Raw genomic sequence first — 13,543 nt, forward strand, 5'->3', positions numbered from 1 at the left:
CCGTTAAAGACAAAGGTCATGAATATTGTCAAAGTCATGGAAATTTATTGGGAAAAATGTGTAGGAACCTTGATCATGTGGTTTATGAATATGGGAAACTCCCAGAAGATTTGCAGCATGAGAGAGAAAAAAAAAATACCTAAAAGTCTGCTGTATGACCTTTAAAATGCCATAATGCCCACAGAGGCAACTGAAAAGGGATGGCGAATGTCTATGAAGTAAAATTCAGTGTTAAACAGGGACATCTTGTGGAAGACAGTATTAGTGCATCTATACAACTGCACCTTTTTTGTGTTCATATTTATTCACTGGAAAATGCAACAAATAATACATCTTTTTATTTTTATTTTTTTGAGTTTTTATTCAAGCAGTAGTGCACATTTTTAGCTGACATATGAAATAAATTATCATAAAATTGTATTATTTTTTTTACATTTGCAGCACACAATGTATACAGAGTAATTTGTGTGTATGGCTAGAATATCAGAACATCTTTAGCTTCCGTTTCCAGTTTTCTTTAGTTTTCCGTTTTTTGGGTCAGAAAGATATTACATTGTCTTTAAAAGTTCGCCAAGGCAGCCTTTATTTGATCTAAAATATAATAAAAACAGTAATATTTATGAAATACTATAACAATTACCGATTTTAAAATGTAATTCATTCCTGTGATGGCAAAGCTGAATTCTCAGCATCAGAAAAAATGAGTGAAAGGTTGTGCATTTATTTATCTCTTCTTCACTTTCCTTAAATTATGATACATGTTCTTTTTAAGATATAAAATGATAGCAGGCTGTATACAGTAATTGATTAATAAGCACGTCTTCCATTATGAACCTAGCCAGGCTTGATTTTAATTTGATTGGGATATTGATTTGTTTTTTACAGGATTTGATTGTATTGTGAAGAAACATTTCCCCCCACCTCTGCAAACTGGTTACTTAATTAGAAACTTATAATTTAAAAAAATAAAAAGAGCATTTTGAGTGAAAGGTGATTTTTTTATGCTTCTTATATCCTTTTTACAGGAAAAATGTGGGCAGTCGGAAGAGGAAGTTGCCCTCCTCTAATTACACTGCGCTGGCCACAAAACGAGAGATGGTGGAGCGTGAGCTGAGCCCCATCAGCATGCCTGGAGAGGAGAGCAACGTCATGCTGGAGAACAGCATCGACAGCCACACCTTTGAGAGCATCAGCGAGGACGATTCCTCACTGTCTCACCTCAAGTCTTCCATCACCAGCTATTTTGGGGCGGCCGGTCGACTCACCTGCGGGGAGAAGTATCAGGTTCTGGCTCGTAGGATCACACCTGAAGGCAAGGTGCAGTATTTGGTGGAGTGGGAAGGAACTACACCTTACTGAATATCACAGAACAGAGGTGTGGAACAGGTGGTCTGCAAAGGAAGATGACACCCCCCACCCCACCCCACCCCATAGTTACTCTCCGTTTTTCTATTCTGAAAGTCATAGTTTCGGAGTTCTAGTTTTGTTTTTCTTGTTTTCCACGAACCACATATAGTGTTTTTTTTTTCTGATTCTCTGGTCTCCTCTCGTGGGACATTAAAGTGTTTTTTGTGAAGTCATTTGCAGTGTCCTTTTTAGGGCACTTTAAACATCACAAACGTCATTCAGTCTAGTAACGTATACTAATTTTACACAGTATAACGTCATTATTAGGTAGCAGATAAAGGACAGTATTATACAACATGAAGTCGTTTCAGTTTAGTTTGGGGATTCAAACCGTTTCAGTTCCTGTAATTCAGAACGTCAAAATCTGTGTCAGGTTTTGAGTTTAATGTTCAACCAAAAATGAACATTTGCTGAAAATGTACTCATCCTCAGGCCATCCAGGTTGTAGATGAGTCTGTTTCAATATCAGAACAGATTTGGAGATATAAAGCATCTCATCACTTGCTCACCAGTGGATCCTCTGGAGTGAATGGGTGCCGTCAGAATGAAAGTCCAAACAGCTGATACAAACATCACAATAATCTAGAAGTAATCCACATGATTGCAGTCCATAATATTACATTCTCTAGCAATGAAGTTGTCTTGTCTGAATCAGGAGAGAAAATATGCACAGATCAAGCTCCATTTACAAGCAAAAACAGTTCTAAACCAGTATGTTGTTGGATTTTGATGTGAGAGGACAAACAGGAATGGATTTTTTGACAGTTTAAAAGTTAAAATGCCTTAATGAGGGATTTGTTTCTTGCAGCTTTTCACTTCACAAGACATTAACTGACTGAAATCATGCGGATTGCTTGTATTAATTGTGATGTTTTATCTGCTGTTTGGACTCTCATTCCAGCGGCACCCATTCACAGAGCAAGTGATGCAATGCTTAATTTCTCCAAATCTGTTCTGATGAAGAAACAAACTCTTCTACATTTTGTATTGAGGGCCTGAGCTTGAGTACATTTTCAGCAAATTTTCATTTTTTTCTGTGAATTATCCCTTTAACGTATTTTTGCAGAAGCAAAATATAGCAATCTGCACACATTTGTTTTTTCACCTTAGATAACAGTGCAGCGGGGGGAGTTTAGCCATGTTAAAATGTTAGCACTTTCGTTCTTTCCTGTTCAGATATCAGTTTTGAATTCGATCTGGGTGATTATAAAACCAAAGTGACACAAATACTGCTTTGAGAAGTATTTTTCTATTTTAAATTCTTCTGTATGCTCTGGCATGTCAGATTGGAGAAACGGTACCTGCTTTGAAAAAGCAAAATGAAACTGAAAGTGGAAAGTGATCATTTGCATTTAATTAACAATAGAATTTTTTTCTTTTTTCAACATTTGCCAACATATTAATGTCAAATCAATGTTTTTACATGATTTCCAAAGATCGCTGTTATATCTGAGATGGATCTGGAAGTGGATACATGCACTTATCAGATGATTAGATTGACTGGAAAATTGAAAGTTATGTGAAGTTTTAAAGCTGGCAGGTTCTATAATTTGACTTAATTAGTTTTATAGTACAAAACATTATAAATATACTTTATTATTTACATGTATATAATTGGATATAATATTAGCCCCATTTTATTATTGCACTATTAACATCTTCTATCAGCTATGCAAGCTATTATTGGATAAATTTACCCTTTTTTTATGTATAAAAGATATTTCAAGTATTTACTTTTTACTTTTGTAATATTTCCCCAAAGGAAAAGCATATGTGAAATTAAAAGTCAACAGTTTTGTCAACAAAACACAAAGATTGTTGTACTGATCAAGTTTTTGTATGTCAACTTGCTCACATTTCAAGAGAATATATTTTGGTTACAAGTTTAACAAGGTTTAGAAGAGAAACAACCTATTGCCTTATCATAATATTAAAATTAAGGAGTTTTGAATGCTTTTCTGACAATTTTTCTACACCGCACCCTCAAAGCCGTACATGATGAACATGTATTTGTCTTTTGGAACAAAATGTGCAAACTTGCATGTGTCATTATTCATTCATTCCTGTTTCAGAACATTAAAAGAGTTTGTCAGCAATAATTGTGTCTCATGTATCTGTACAACCATTTTCACAGGCTTGTTGGTATCATTTATTCTGCACAATTAATACAGACACAACTATAAATGTAAACAGGGGAAACACAGTAACCATGATTAACTGGACTTAACATCACACATGAGTGAGAAGAGAATGTATATATGTTTTAAAAGTGTAGAAAATACTACTTTAGTTTTTCTTGCAAAGACCATCATCTTTAATTTGCAAACATTTATGTTTTAATGAATGCATAAACCAATGTTTGTCAATGCCATGGTCATGGGGCTATGCATTTACACATTTTGGGGCAAAAGGTTAACGTATTATCTATACGATGCTGACGGTCCAGTAAACCTCAATTAATATTCATGAGCCAAGCCTTCGCAATGGTTAAATCAGCCAGCTGATAAGCGCGAAATTTTAACGACTGACTACTTAACGAACCGATCGTTAAGCGATTAATATTCATGAGCCAGGCCTTACCTTTATGTTTTTAATATGAAACAAGTGAATTAGGGCAAAATCTCCTAATTTTAGTCAACATGTATTATATTACAGTCATTGTGTAACTTCTTGTTCTCCAGAATTCTGAACGAATCTGCCAAGTTAAAAACAACTGTCGATCGATTGTGTGTGTGTCAGGTGCGTGTTTTGTTGTTGTTTTTTGTCATTTTTTTTTTAAGAGATAGAGTTTTGTGTTTGTGGACTCTCTTCGACCTGAGAGTTTAATACGTTAATTTAATTAAAGCTTTGCATGACACCCTTTGTTCCCTTCACTCTTAGTGACTCAATAAAACGAGTCGACACTCTGCACGCACAAACCAGCGTCATTCCGTTTAAAAGTTCATTTTGATGGCACGTTTAATCTTTACGAGGCGTCCATCGGGTGTGCATGTGTCCTGGAATACTGCATGTTGTAAACCGATTGTTGTGGTCTTACTATGTCAGCCTACATCACCCGCTGTCAGCACCAGGGCTGGATGAGGGCCACTGGTAAGTACAACATTTGTTTTGAGGCGAACGAGATGTGTTTGACTTTTATGAATAAGTTTGTTTGTCATATATAACCTAAGGGCAACTGAGGCTAGATGTCACATATGTTGCTGCAGTGCTTCTTAGGATACATTTATATTTAAAATGTAATTCCTGTATGTAAACATGTCTTACAAGTCTCTATAAAAAACATTTAACCTTATTTTACAGTTCATAACATTTGTTTGCTTTTGCCATGTCTTAAGCACTTTATGGTCATTAAACATGCTTTTCAGAAAAGTAGACAGTGAAAATATTGTGGAACAATCATTAAACAACCACAACAAGTAAAATATCAAATAGTGTTGTACATTTCTGCAAAATATGAAGTGCACACGTAACTGGAAATGTGAACAAATGTTTCAACTTGCTCCAGCCAGACATTTTTGATTAACTAATAGCTTAATCACAGTTTAACTTGGAGGAAACTGAGGAATATACATCTCAGTGTTGCCCTTTAGTCAGCAAAATTATTTAATAATTTTCCTAATCATATTAAATAAAAAATTCTAAATGTCAGTGTACAGTCCCAAAGATGCACTAGAACCAACCAGTCTCTTAAATGTTCATTTTAAACTCAGTAAATTAACTTAAATGAAGGGTCTTTAATTCAATTAATTTTGTGTTTTTATACAAAAGAATATTCCATTCATAGAGCTGTATGCCAGCTGACTTTATGACCACTGGGTCACCTTCTGTTTTTAGCTGCTTAGATTTAAACTATTTGGTCTTATCATGATTGTAATTGATCCATCTTCTTTTGTCATTTCTCATACTTTTTTTCTGCTTTACAGACATGAAAGGTTCATCAATACACTGGATATCTTGTGGACAGCCACATTCAGAACCAATCAAATGGCAGGTCAAGTTTTGCTTGGTTGCAGAATGTCAGCTAATTCTCCTGGACATATACTCATTATATATAACATATCATGTTTTAAAAAATAGGTAAGCCTTTTAGAAATAATATGGGGTCCTATAATCATTTGGCTTTCAGTTGTTGGCTTAAATATAAAGGCCTATAAATCGGACTGATACTAAAAGCATTAAGAAGTCACACTTATTGGCCGATAAAAATGTGACTGCTGATTCGTGCTGCACTGCTAGGCTTCATTATAACTATTTGAAATTGTATATATTTTTAGTTAATGAGACTTTAAAATAAATTTTGAGTTTTGAATCTTTTTGGTTCTGACCTTACATTTGATAGTACCCTTTGACCTCAAGGGGGCAGCACATATCAACAAGCTAGAGCCCTGTGCACGGGCCTCAAATTTATTATTGCCAGTGTGCGTAAGTTTATCAGAATTACCGGCCTAACCCCCCACCCCCAAAATGTTTAAACGTTAAACCTATATAAATGTGCGCTATATCCAGTGGTTTGTGTGGAAGGTGGAAGCTATGTGCACTTTGCAGGACATGGAGGCGCCAGCGGGATCACATCGTTATCTGGCTCGGCTCGGTGTTCATCTTCACAGCAGTTCAGTCATTGTACTGTTTGAGTTCATGCATTACTCCGGGATATTGGTTTGTTTGAACTCAGAGGGAGTGTCAGCCACATTAAAAAAAAGTTAAGTCTTAAGTCATTTGTGGATTAATGCGTATTGGAGATGCAAACCATTTAAAACGATTCAGTTCGATTTGGTGAACTGAATGATTAGTTCGCGAACCGGATATACTGCTTTGATTTGAACTCTCTCTCACAACAGACACGGAAGAGAAGACAATGCTGAATAAAGTCGTCGTTTTTGCTATTTTTGGACCAAAATGTATTTTCGATGCTTCAAAAAATTCCAACGGACCCTCTGATGTCACATGGACTACTTTGAAGATGTTTTTCTTACCTTTCTGGACATGGACAGTATACCGTACACACAGCTTCAATGGAGGGACTGAGAGCTCTCGGACTAAATCTAAAATATCTTAAACTGTGTTCCGAAGATAAAAGAAGGTCTTACATGTTTGGAACAGCATAAGGGTGAGTTATTAATGACATAATTTTCATTTTTGGCCGAACTAACCCATTAAAGGCGCATCTAATGAGGAGACGGCGAGCACTGCACATGACCTATTGGCTCATTGTTTGTTGTGGTAATCAAATCAAAACTCTTTCATAATGCAGCTTTTCCCGAAGCATTGGGAACTTTCAAAAGCTCCCCACGCTCCAACTTCTCCCTGATGCTCTACAAGGTCAACTGTCACATGTATGCTAATGCATGTGTATATGCGTTGCGTATTGCGTAGGCGATGTGTAATATTTCTAATAGCCTATAATCATTATAACAGTATATCATATAGTAGCCTATGTGTGCTCTGCACGTATATGGGCTCAATAAAAAGAGAAGCCAAATGAGCCCGAGCCCAATCTGTTAAAAAAAAAATATATATATATATTGGCCCGGGCTTACAAAACTCTATGTACAACAAGTACAGTAACATGTCAGAGTAGAGAGAATGAGCTTTTTTTAGCATGCTGAAGTCTTTCTTATAGGCCTTACCCACTAACACTCTAAACTCTATGAACTTCTGTAGCCTGTTCTCAGATCAGTCCATTGCTGTTACAAGAGCTCCTGCGACATAACCCCAGCATTCCTGAGGGAGTTCAGCTCCATAAAGACCAGAGCACCCAAAACAGAAATGCCAGTGAGTAGATTCTGGAGTGAATACTTGTGTACACCTAGTTCAGTTCATTTTTTTCCTTTTTGGACAGTGAACAAACACTTTGATGAGTAATAAACTCTGATAATAGTTTTTAAAGATGTCATTGACAAAGTGGAATACAAAAACAATCGCTTTATTGCTGCTGCTAATCTACACTAACCTTGCAATAGAATCTTTATCCTGAGTTTTAGTACACTGTTCTAAATGAGTGATTTTGACATGGGCACGGACAACTTATGCAAGTTAATAACATTTAGCTACTCTTTATGTAATGTATTAGAATACATTTATTTTACTAATATTAGTGGATTTTAAATGATGCAAATTTTGTTTGTTAATGTTCAGATGTAACACCAGTAGACAGACCCATGAAACAGAACATGACCGAACACACTGTAGACTGTTTTCCGTTTGTCTCGGACAGGCAGCAAACCAGTTATTTGCAGTGGTAGGCATAATTATTAAGGTGTTACAGGACAGCTATTGTTTAAAATTGCATGATATGGACTCTGGTTCACAATGCCATTGAATTTGGAGACGAGACACATTATCCTAACACTTGTTTTGTGAAAAGATTAAAGAGAACTCTTGCATTAAATAGGCTAGTATGGTTCTGTCTGTCTGTCTGTTTTCTTTTTTTCCTTTTTTCTTTTTATTAGTATTATAAATTAACCTTTGAAAAAAAAAGTAAGTAAAAAGATAGCATTAAAATAAGAGTGTCACATAAATTACAAAAGTTCAAAAGTTCTGGGTTGGTAAGATTTTTTGAAAATGTTTTTGAAAGAAGTCTCAAGGTGGTATTTATATATATATATGTATATATATATATATATATATATATATATATATATATATATATATAAATTTTACTGTATTTTTGATCAAATTTTATATATATATATATATATATATATATATATATATATATATATATATATATATATATATATATATATATATATGATTAGAAAATTTAAAAGAACATTTCTTTGAAATCGAAATTATTTGTAACAATGTAAAAGTCTTTACTATCACTTTTGATCAATTTAATGCATCCTTGCTGAATAAAAGTGTTAATAAAAAATAAAATATTGTACGTACAGTGTCTCCAACCATTGAACGGTATTAGTGTATGATTATAGGTACACATTGACAGCTCTTCAGATCTCAGTAAGACTCTTCTGTCACGTGAGCCATGGTGTCCGTGCAGCTCAGCTCTGTTTTAATGCGTGTGTCAGACACTGGCAGCTTGTTGCTGACTCCGCGAATGTCTCTGCATGTTTACTCTGCACACCCCCTGCTGAGACACACATTTAAAACCCCACACACACCCTCCTGTGCATCATCAGCATCCTAATCTCTCATAGTATAAAAGAGAAACACACTTGATATCCATATGTGGTTTGAAATCCAATTAAAATTGGATTTTTGGAAATGCGTTGCAGTCTGATCGGATTTCAAGTTTCAGGTTCTTTCCTCCTTCGGGATGTTAAGTCTGTAAAGTCTTTAAGTGCTGTGGCATCCGCTCTCATATGTAGCATTAACTGTGTTTTGAATGGTCTTGAGTGAATGAGTGATCAGTTTTGGATACAGTGCATTTGTTAATAGTACAATAATGCCTGCCTCCTTACAAGTTGTAAGCATTTTGGTGAAGTATGATGTTGTATGTTGGATATGAGCATAAATAATATTTCCTGTTTTTTTGTTCCCTCTTTCCACAGTAATAGCTATACTCTTTTATATAATAGACATAGATAAACATCAAAATGTGGACAGTTGGATTTGTAAATGAAGCTGAATTATGTTTAGTGTGATCAAAGCCTAGTTTATCTAAGCACTTTTTTCTTTCAAATGAAAAAAAAAAAACCTTTTTGTTTTTAACAATTCAGTTATTAAAAAAAAAATGAATATGCATGTGTCTTCCTATAATTTATTTATTAATGTTTAAAGATAAACCAGATCTATGAAAATATGCTTTAGTCTAGCTCAATCACTTAAACTTGATTAATGATATATTACATTTAACTCTCCTATGTTCACCTCATTGTTACATTGTGAAAAATAACTTGTTTTATTTGAGCTAGTTGTCGAGGCAACATTTATAATTTGTATCTAGTTTAACTTGTTGCATTATTGCATTATTATTTTTTATAGTCATAAAAAATGAATAAAAATGACAAATAATAATAATAAAAAAAATATTTTTTTTTTAAATATATAAATCTAAAAATTATTAAATTCATACACATTATGAAAGTATCTCAGTGATTCTTAAATACCTCTGCTTGTAAAATGTATCTAGAGGATGGTAGAAAGACATTCTCTCATAGAGAGGGAGGGGGGGGGGGAGCAAGTGAAAAATCCCGCTGTGTCTTTAAGAGCTCAGGCGCTCGTGTGGGAGTGAGTGGGGCCCAGAGAAGTGGCTCAGCCCAGCTCAGATCTGCCAGATGCAATGCTCCAGCCAGAACGGAGCGAAGGTAGGCAGGCTGCATGGGAGGCAGCGCTCTTCTGGCAAACGGGTGACGAGGCAGAGAGAGAGAGTACCCTCCGTTGCTGTCTTCTCCTCCCTTGGCACTGAGAGCATGTTTGATTTTGCCTGTCTTTGAAGTTATGGAGTTGGACAACAAACTTGAGCTGGACGGCCACCATGGTAAGAGGAGAACTTGTACACACTTTTAACAAAGCACATGAAGTGGTGAGAGCCAGACAGTGATGTGAGCTTATGTATGTAGGGCTGTGAAACAGATTAGAGCAGGCTGCCAGGGCGTTTGCAGAGTTCTTATTTTGTTGCAATGACAGAACAACTGTGATCTATACAAAATGTGTGTAATTACGCACTAAAATGTGTCTTTAGTCCTTAGGGAAGGGTTTCGAACATGTCTGTTGACATGAACAGATGAAAATTCTGTAACATCAACAGATGTGTTCGCTCAGACTGCTACTGTTACCTCTCAAGCCAGGCTGAACCCTTGACATGCATTAAACCTCACCTGAAATTTGATCTACCACAGGCCAAGGGTTCACTTTCTGTATGACAGCACTGAAAACCATTACTTACACCTTACAAATTTACTTCAACTTTTAGTGTGTACCAGAAGAATTTGAGTATTTTCAGTATGTTAATGGTTTTAGAATCAAAATCAAACCAAAATTTACTTTATATTTATTTCAATTAAAAATGTATTCAGTTAGTTGTAAGTGTATTAAAATTTTGCCATGGAACCTGTGCCACGCTGTTACATTCAAAAACATTTACGCCATTGCATTCATCAACTCGTGGTTCATCCTGGATGTTGTTTTGTTCATTAATGTCTTTCTAATGAGACTGAACTGCACTGTATTGAAGGATTTAATGCTGGCTATGTTCATGCTGATGTGACAGTCATGTGGGCTGAAATGAACTTTATAGGGATCTATGTCGTGGTCCCTAAAGCAAACTGTAGCAAAACTTTCAGAGCTTGTCAAACCACAGTTTTTTATAGCTTCAACTTGTTTGAGGCTTTTGAAAGACATAAAAAGAGTAAGGGAATTGAATTAAATAATGATTAGCTTTCCCACCAGATGATTAAAGACAGTGTAGGTTTTTTTGTGTTTGATGTATAAAACCTTTGCTGCAATTGAGTTGCATAGTGGCCAAGCTCACTGTACAACATCTTTGTAGTTTCATTTATGGTTCATGCAGGCTATTTAAGAATTATTTTGTAGGTAATGATATGAAAATGCTTTGCCGTGTTCATCGTTTTCATTTTCACCAGAAATCAGGAATCAAACAGAATTGTTTAGATATTCATCAGCATAACCTATGTGAGAGTTTTACATTTCAGCACATTTAAAATGTTTTGAGTAAATGAATATTTAATTAAATGAGCACTTTTTCATCGTGATCTGATTATTTATATTTGTTCCTTACTTTTTGACTTCCTTTTATCACTTTATTCAGAAATCGGCTGTTTTGAGAAAAAAAAAAAATGAAAGCCATGAAACATCTGAAACATTTGATGGGATGGATGTTTTCTGTTTGTTGCTTCACTTTGGTTAGGAATATGTGGTTAAAAATCTTTCAGCAAATATATGTTGGGCTCAAAGCATCCTGCTTGTAACTTTGCCGAGGATTAAACATCCCAGACATGGCTCTAAATGGTGAAAATCTTTGTGAAGAACATAATCCTTGTGGCATATCAAGATGGACATAATCTCCTTTAGTCAGATATGAGGACTAACATTTATAATTTCCTCCATCTTTTTCCTGATGCTCCATCTTTGGTTTTATGCAGCATTTAGGCCTGTTGATGTTTCATTTGGTCAGTGGCGATGATGATTATCTCTCCATTGTTACATCAAAGCATCATATTGTCCTGCTTTTGTTCATCTTTGGCAACATTCTGTTTTGGTCTTTTATCCTTTTCATTTGCTGGTATGTGGACTGGCTGTGTTCCAAACACACAATGTGTGTGATTTACTCAGTAATAGACATTTCTGGTGTAACAAACAAGCTCTTTTAGTGCTTGGCTATATTATTTTTGGTATAAGCCTTATAACTTATTGTAACCACCTGTTACTCTTTAAAAAAGTGTCTCCTATCTCATCTTAATTTGCAGAGACAACTATAATTAAATTACTTGTAGGTTGATTCCCCTGAAAAGTGTAAACTCTGTCTCATTGTGGTGCCACTGAAGCATTGTTGAGTTTGTTAGAGTCACGTGCAGGGTTATTTCCCAAAAGCATCATAAACCTAAGTAAGATCTTTGTAAACATTGGTAGTAGATTCTATGATTTACTTAGCCTTACGATACTGTATTTTATACAGCGACATTGTAAAATGGCAAATAGTGGAACGTCTGGGAAACCTGTTTGGTAAAACCAGTGGTAGCAGAATTTACACAATTCAGCTTTAAACTGTAGTTAGTGTATTGGGCTACTTTGGACTTCTACACTACTGCTCAGTTAGGGTTGGTAAGATTAAAAAATCCCTTATAAGCACCTATTAAGCACAGTATTTTTGTGAAATATTATTTAAATATAATACAATATAAATCAACAATTTCTATTTGAATATATTTTAAAGGTCCCATTCTTCGTGATCCCATGTTTTAAACTTTAGTTAGTGTGTAATGTTGTTGTTAGAGTATAAATAATATCTGTCAAATTCTGAAGCGCAAAGTTCAATGCCAAGTGAGATATTTTATTTAACAGAATTCGCCTACAAAAAACGAACCGTTTCGACTACAACCCTAACTAACCTCCGCCCACATGAATTCACGAAAAGGGGGCGTGGTCTTGTTGCGCTCCGACGGAGAAGAGGAAGAGCTGCGATTGTGTTTGTCGGCATGTCGTGGAAACGCTGTTATTTTCATCTCGGAGTCCAATCACCTTTGTTTGTTTAATGGTTACAATTTATGTTTAACTCGGTTCCCGAATATTATAATCCACATGTAAAACTATGTACAGCACATTTTGCTGAGGACAGTGAGCTTCCTCAATCTCAATCATTTTAATGCCGGATTCGCACAAAGATTATTCTTGAAAGATGGAGCAGTTCCCTCTTTGTCTGGAGAAGGCATTATTTATGGACCACAACCGGTAAGTGTATTTTATTATTTAAGTTGGTGCGTTTAACAGTTTCTGTAACTTATTAGACAAAGGGCAACGCTGTTTGTTAACTAGATGTTAGGGCTGTGCAAAAAAGTCTAATGCGATTTTCATAGGCATCTCGTCAATGATTTATAAGTACATCTCCAGCAGTTTTCAAAACAAATCCTGCCCACTTGCTTCTCAAAACTAGCTCAATCGCGTTTCGAGGAGGGCAGCACGCGCTAAGCTGGTGTCGAATCACAACACAGGAACCGCTGGCCCAATCAGAACTCGTTACGTATTTCTGAAGGAGGGACTTCATAGAACAAGGAAGACATCAGCCCGTTTTTGTGACCGTGAAAACAGCGGTATACAGATAGGTGAATTGAGTGGAAAAATACTGTGTTTTTGTACACGCGAAACGTGAACACATGTTATATTGCACACTGTAAACAAAAAACGGGACCTCTAAAATTGAATTAATTCTTGTGACAGCAAAGCTTGATTTTCAGCATCATTACTCCAGTCTTCATGGACGTGTCATATGATCCTTCAGAAATCATTCTTATATACTGATTAGGTGCTTAAGAAACTTTTCTTCCTATTATCAATGTTAAAAACAGTTGTACTGCTTAGTATTTTTTGGAGTATTTTTTTTTTTTTTTTGTTGAATGGAAAATTCAAAAGCAATTATATAATCTGTTCAATTGTAAAAGTCAGAAAGAGGAAGGAAAATGGTTGAGAACAAATTCAGGAGTATGAAAGGGTGCGACGT

At 35.5% G+C, this 13,543-nt stretch overlaps 2 protein-coding genes across 5 annotated transcripts in view; both read left to right on the forward strand.

The window, feature by feature from the left end:
* LOC113077990 (PHD finger protein 19-like) overlaps positions 1 to 3,506 on the forward strand; it is a 38,330-nt gene extending 34,824 nt beyond the window's left edge. For all 3 annotated transcript variants that reach the window (XM_026250255.1, XM_026250256.1, XM_026250257.1), the window contains one exon: positions 1,026 to 3,506. In XM_026250255.1, the coding sequence (XP_026106040.1) occupies positions 1,026 to 1,359 (334 nt within the window). In that variant the 3' untranslated portion in view covers positions 1,360 to 3,506. The remainder of the gene's footprint in view (positions 1 to 1,025) is intronic.
* An 854-nt stretch (positions 3,507 to 4,360) lies between these two features.
* The window catches only part of LOC113077989 (disabled homolog 2-interacting protein-like), an 85,941-nt gene continuing 76,758 nt past the window's right edge, over positions 4,361 to 13,543 (forward strand). Inside the window, exons 1-3 of one of the 2 annotated variants that reach the window (XM_026250254.1) lie at positions 4,361 to 4,497; positions 5,331 to 5,444; positions 7,072 to 7,179. In XM_026250254.1, coding sequence (XP_026106039.1) covers positions 4,446 to 4,497; positions 5,331 to 5,444; positions 7,072 to 7,179 — 274 coding nt within the window. In that variant the 5' untranslated portion in view covers positions 4,361 to 4,445. Of the gene's footprint in view, positions 4,498 to 5,330; positions 5,445 to 7,071; positions 7,180 to 9,600; positions 9,848 to 13,543 lie in introns of those variants that run through there. The other variant, XM_026250249.1, reaches the window with a different exon arrangement.

This window comes from Carassius auratus, unplaced genomic scaffold, assembly GCF_003368295.1.
Source record: "Carassius auratus strain Wakin unplaced genomic scaffold, ASM336829v1 scaf_tig00023745, whole genome shotgun sequence".
Taxonomy (NCBI): Eukaryota; Metazoa; Chordata; class Actinopteri; order Cypriniformes; family Cyprinidae; genus Carassius; species Carassius auratus.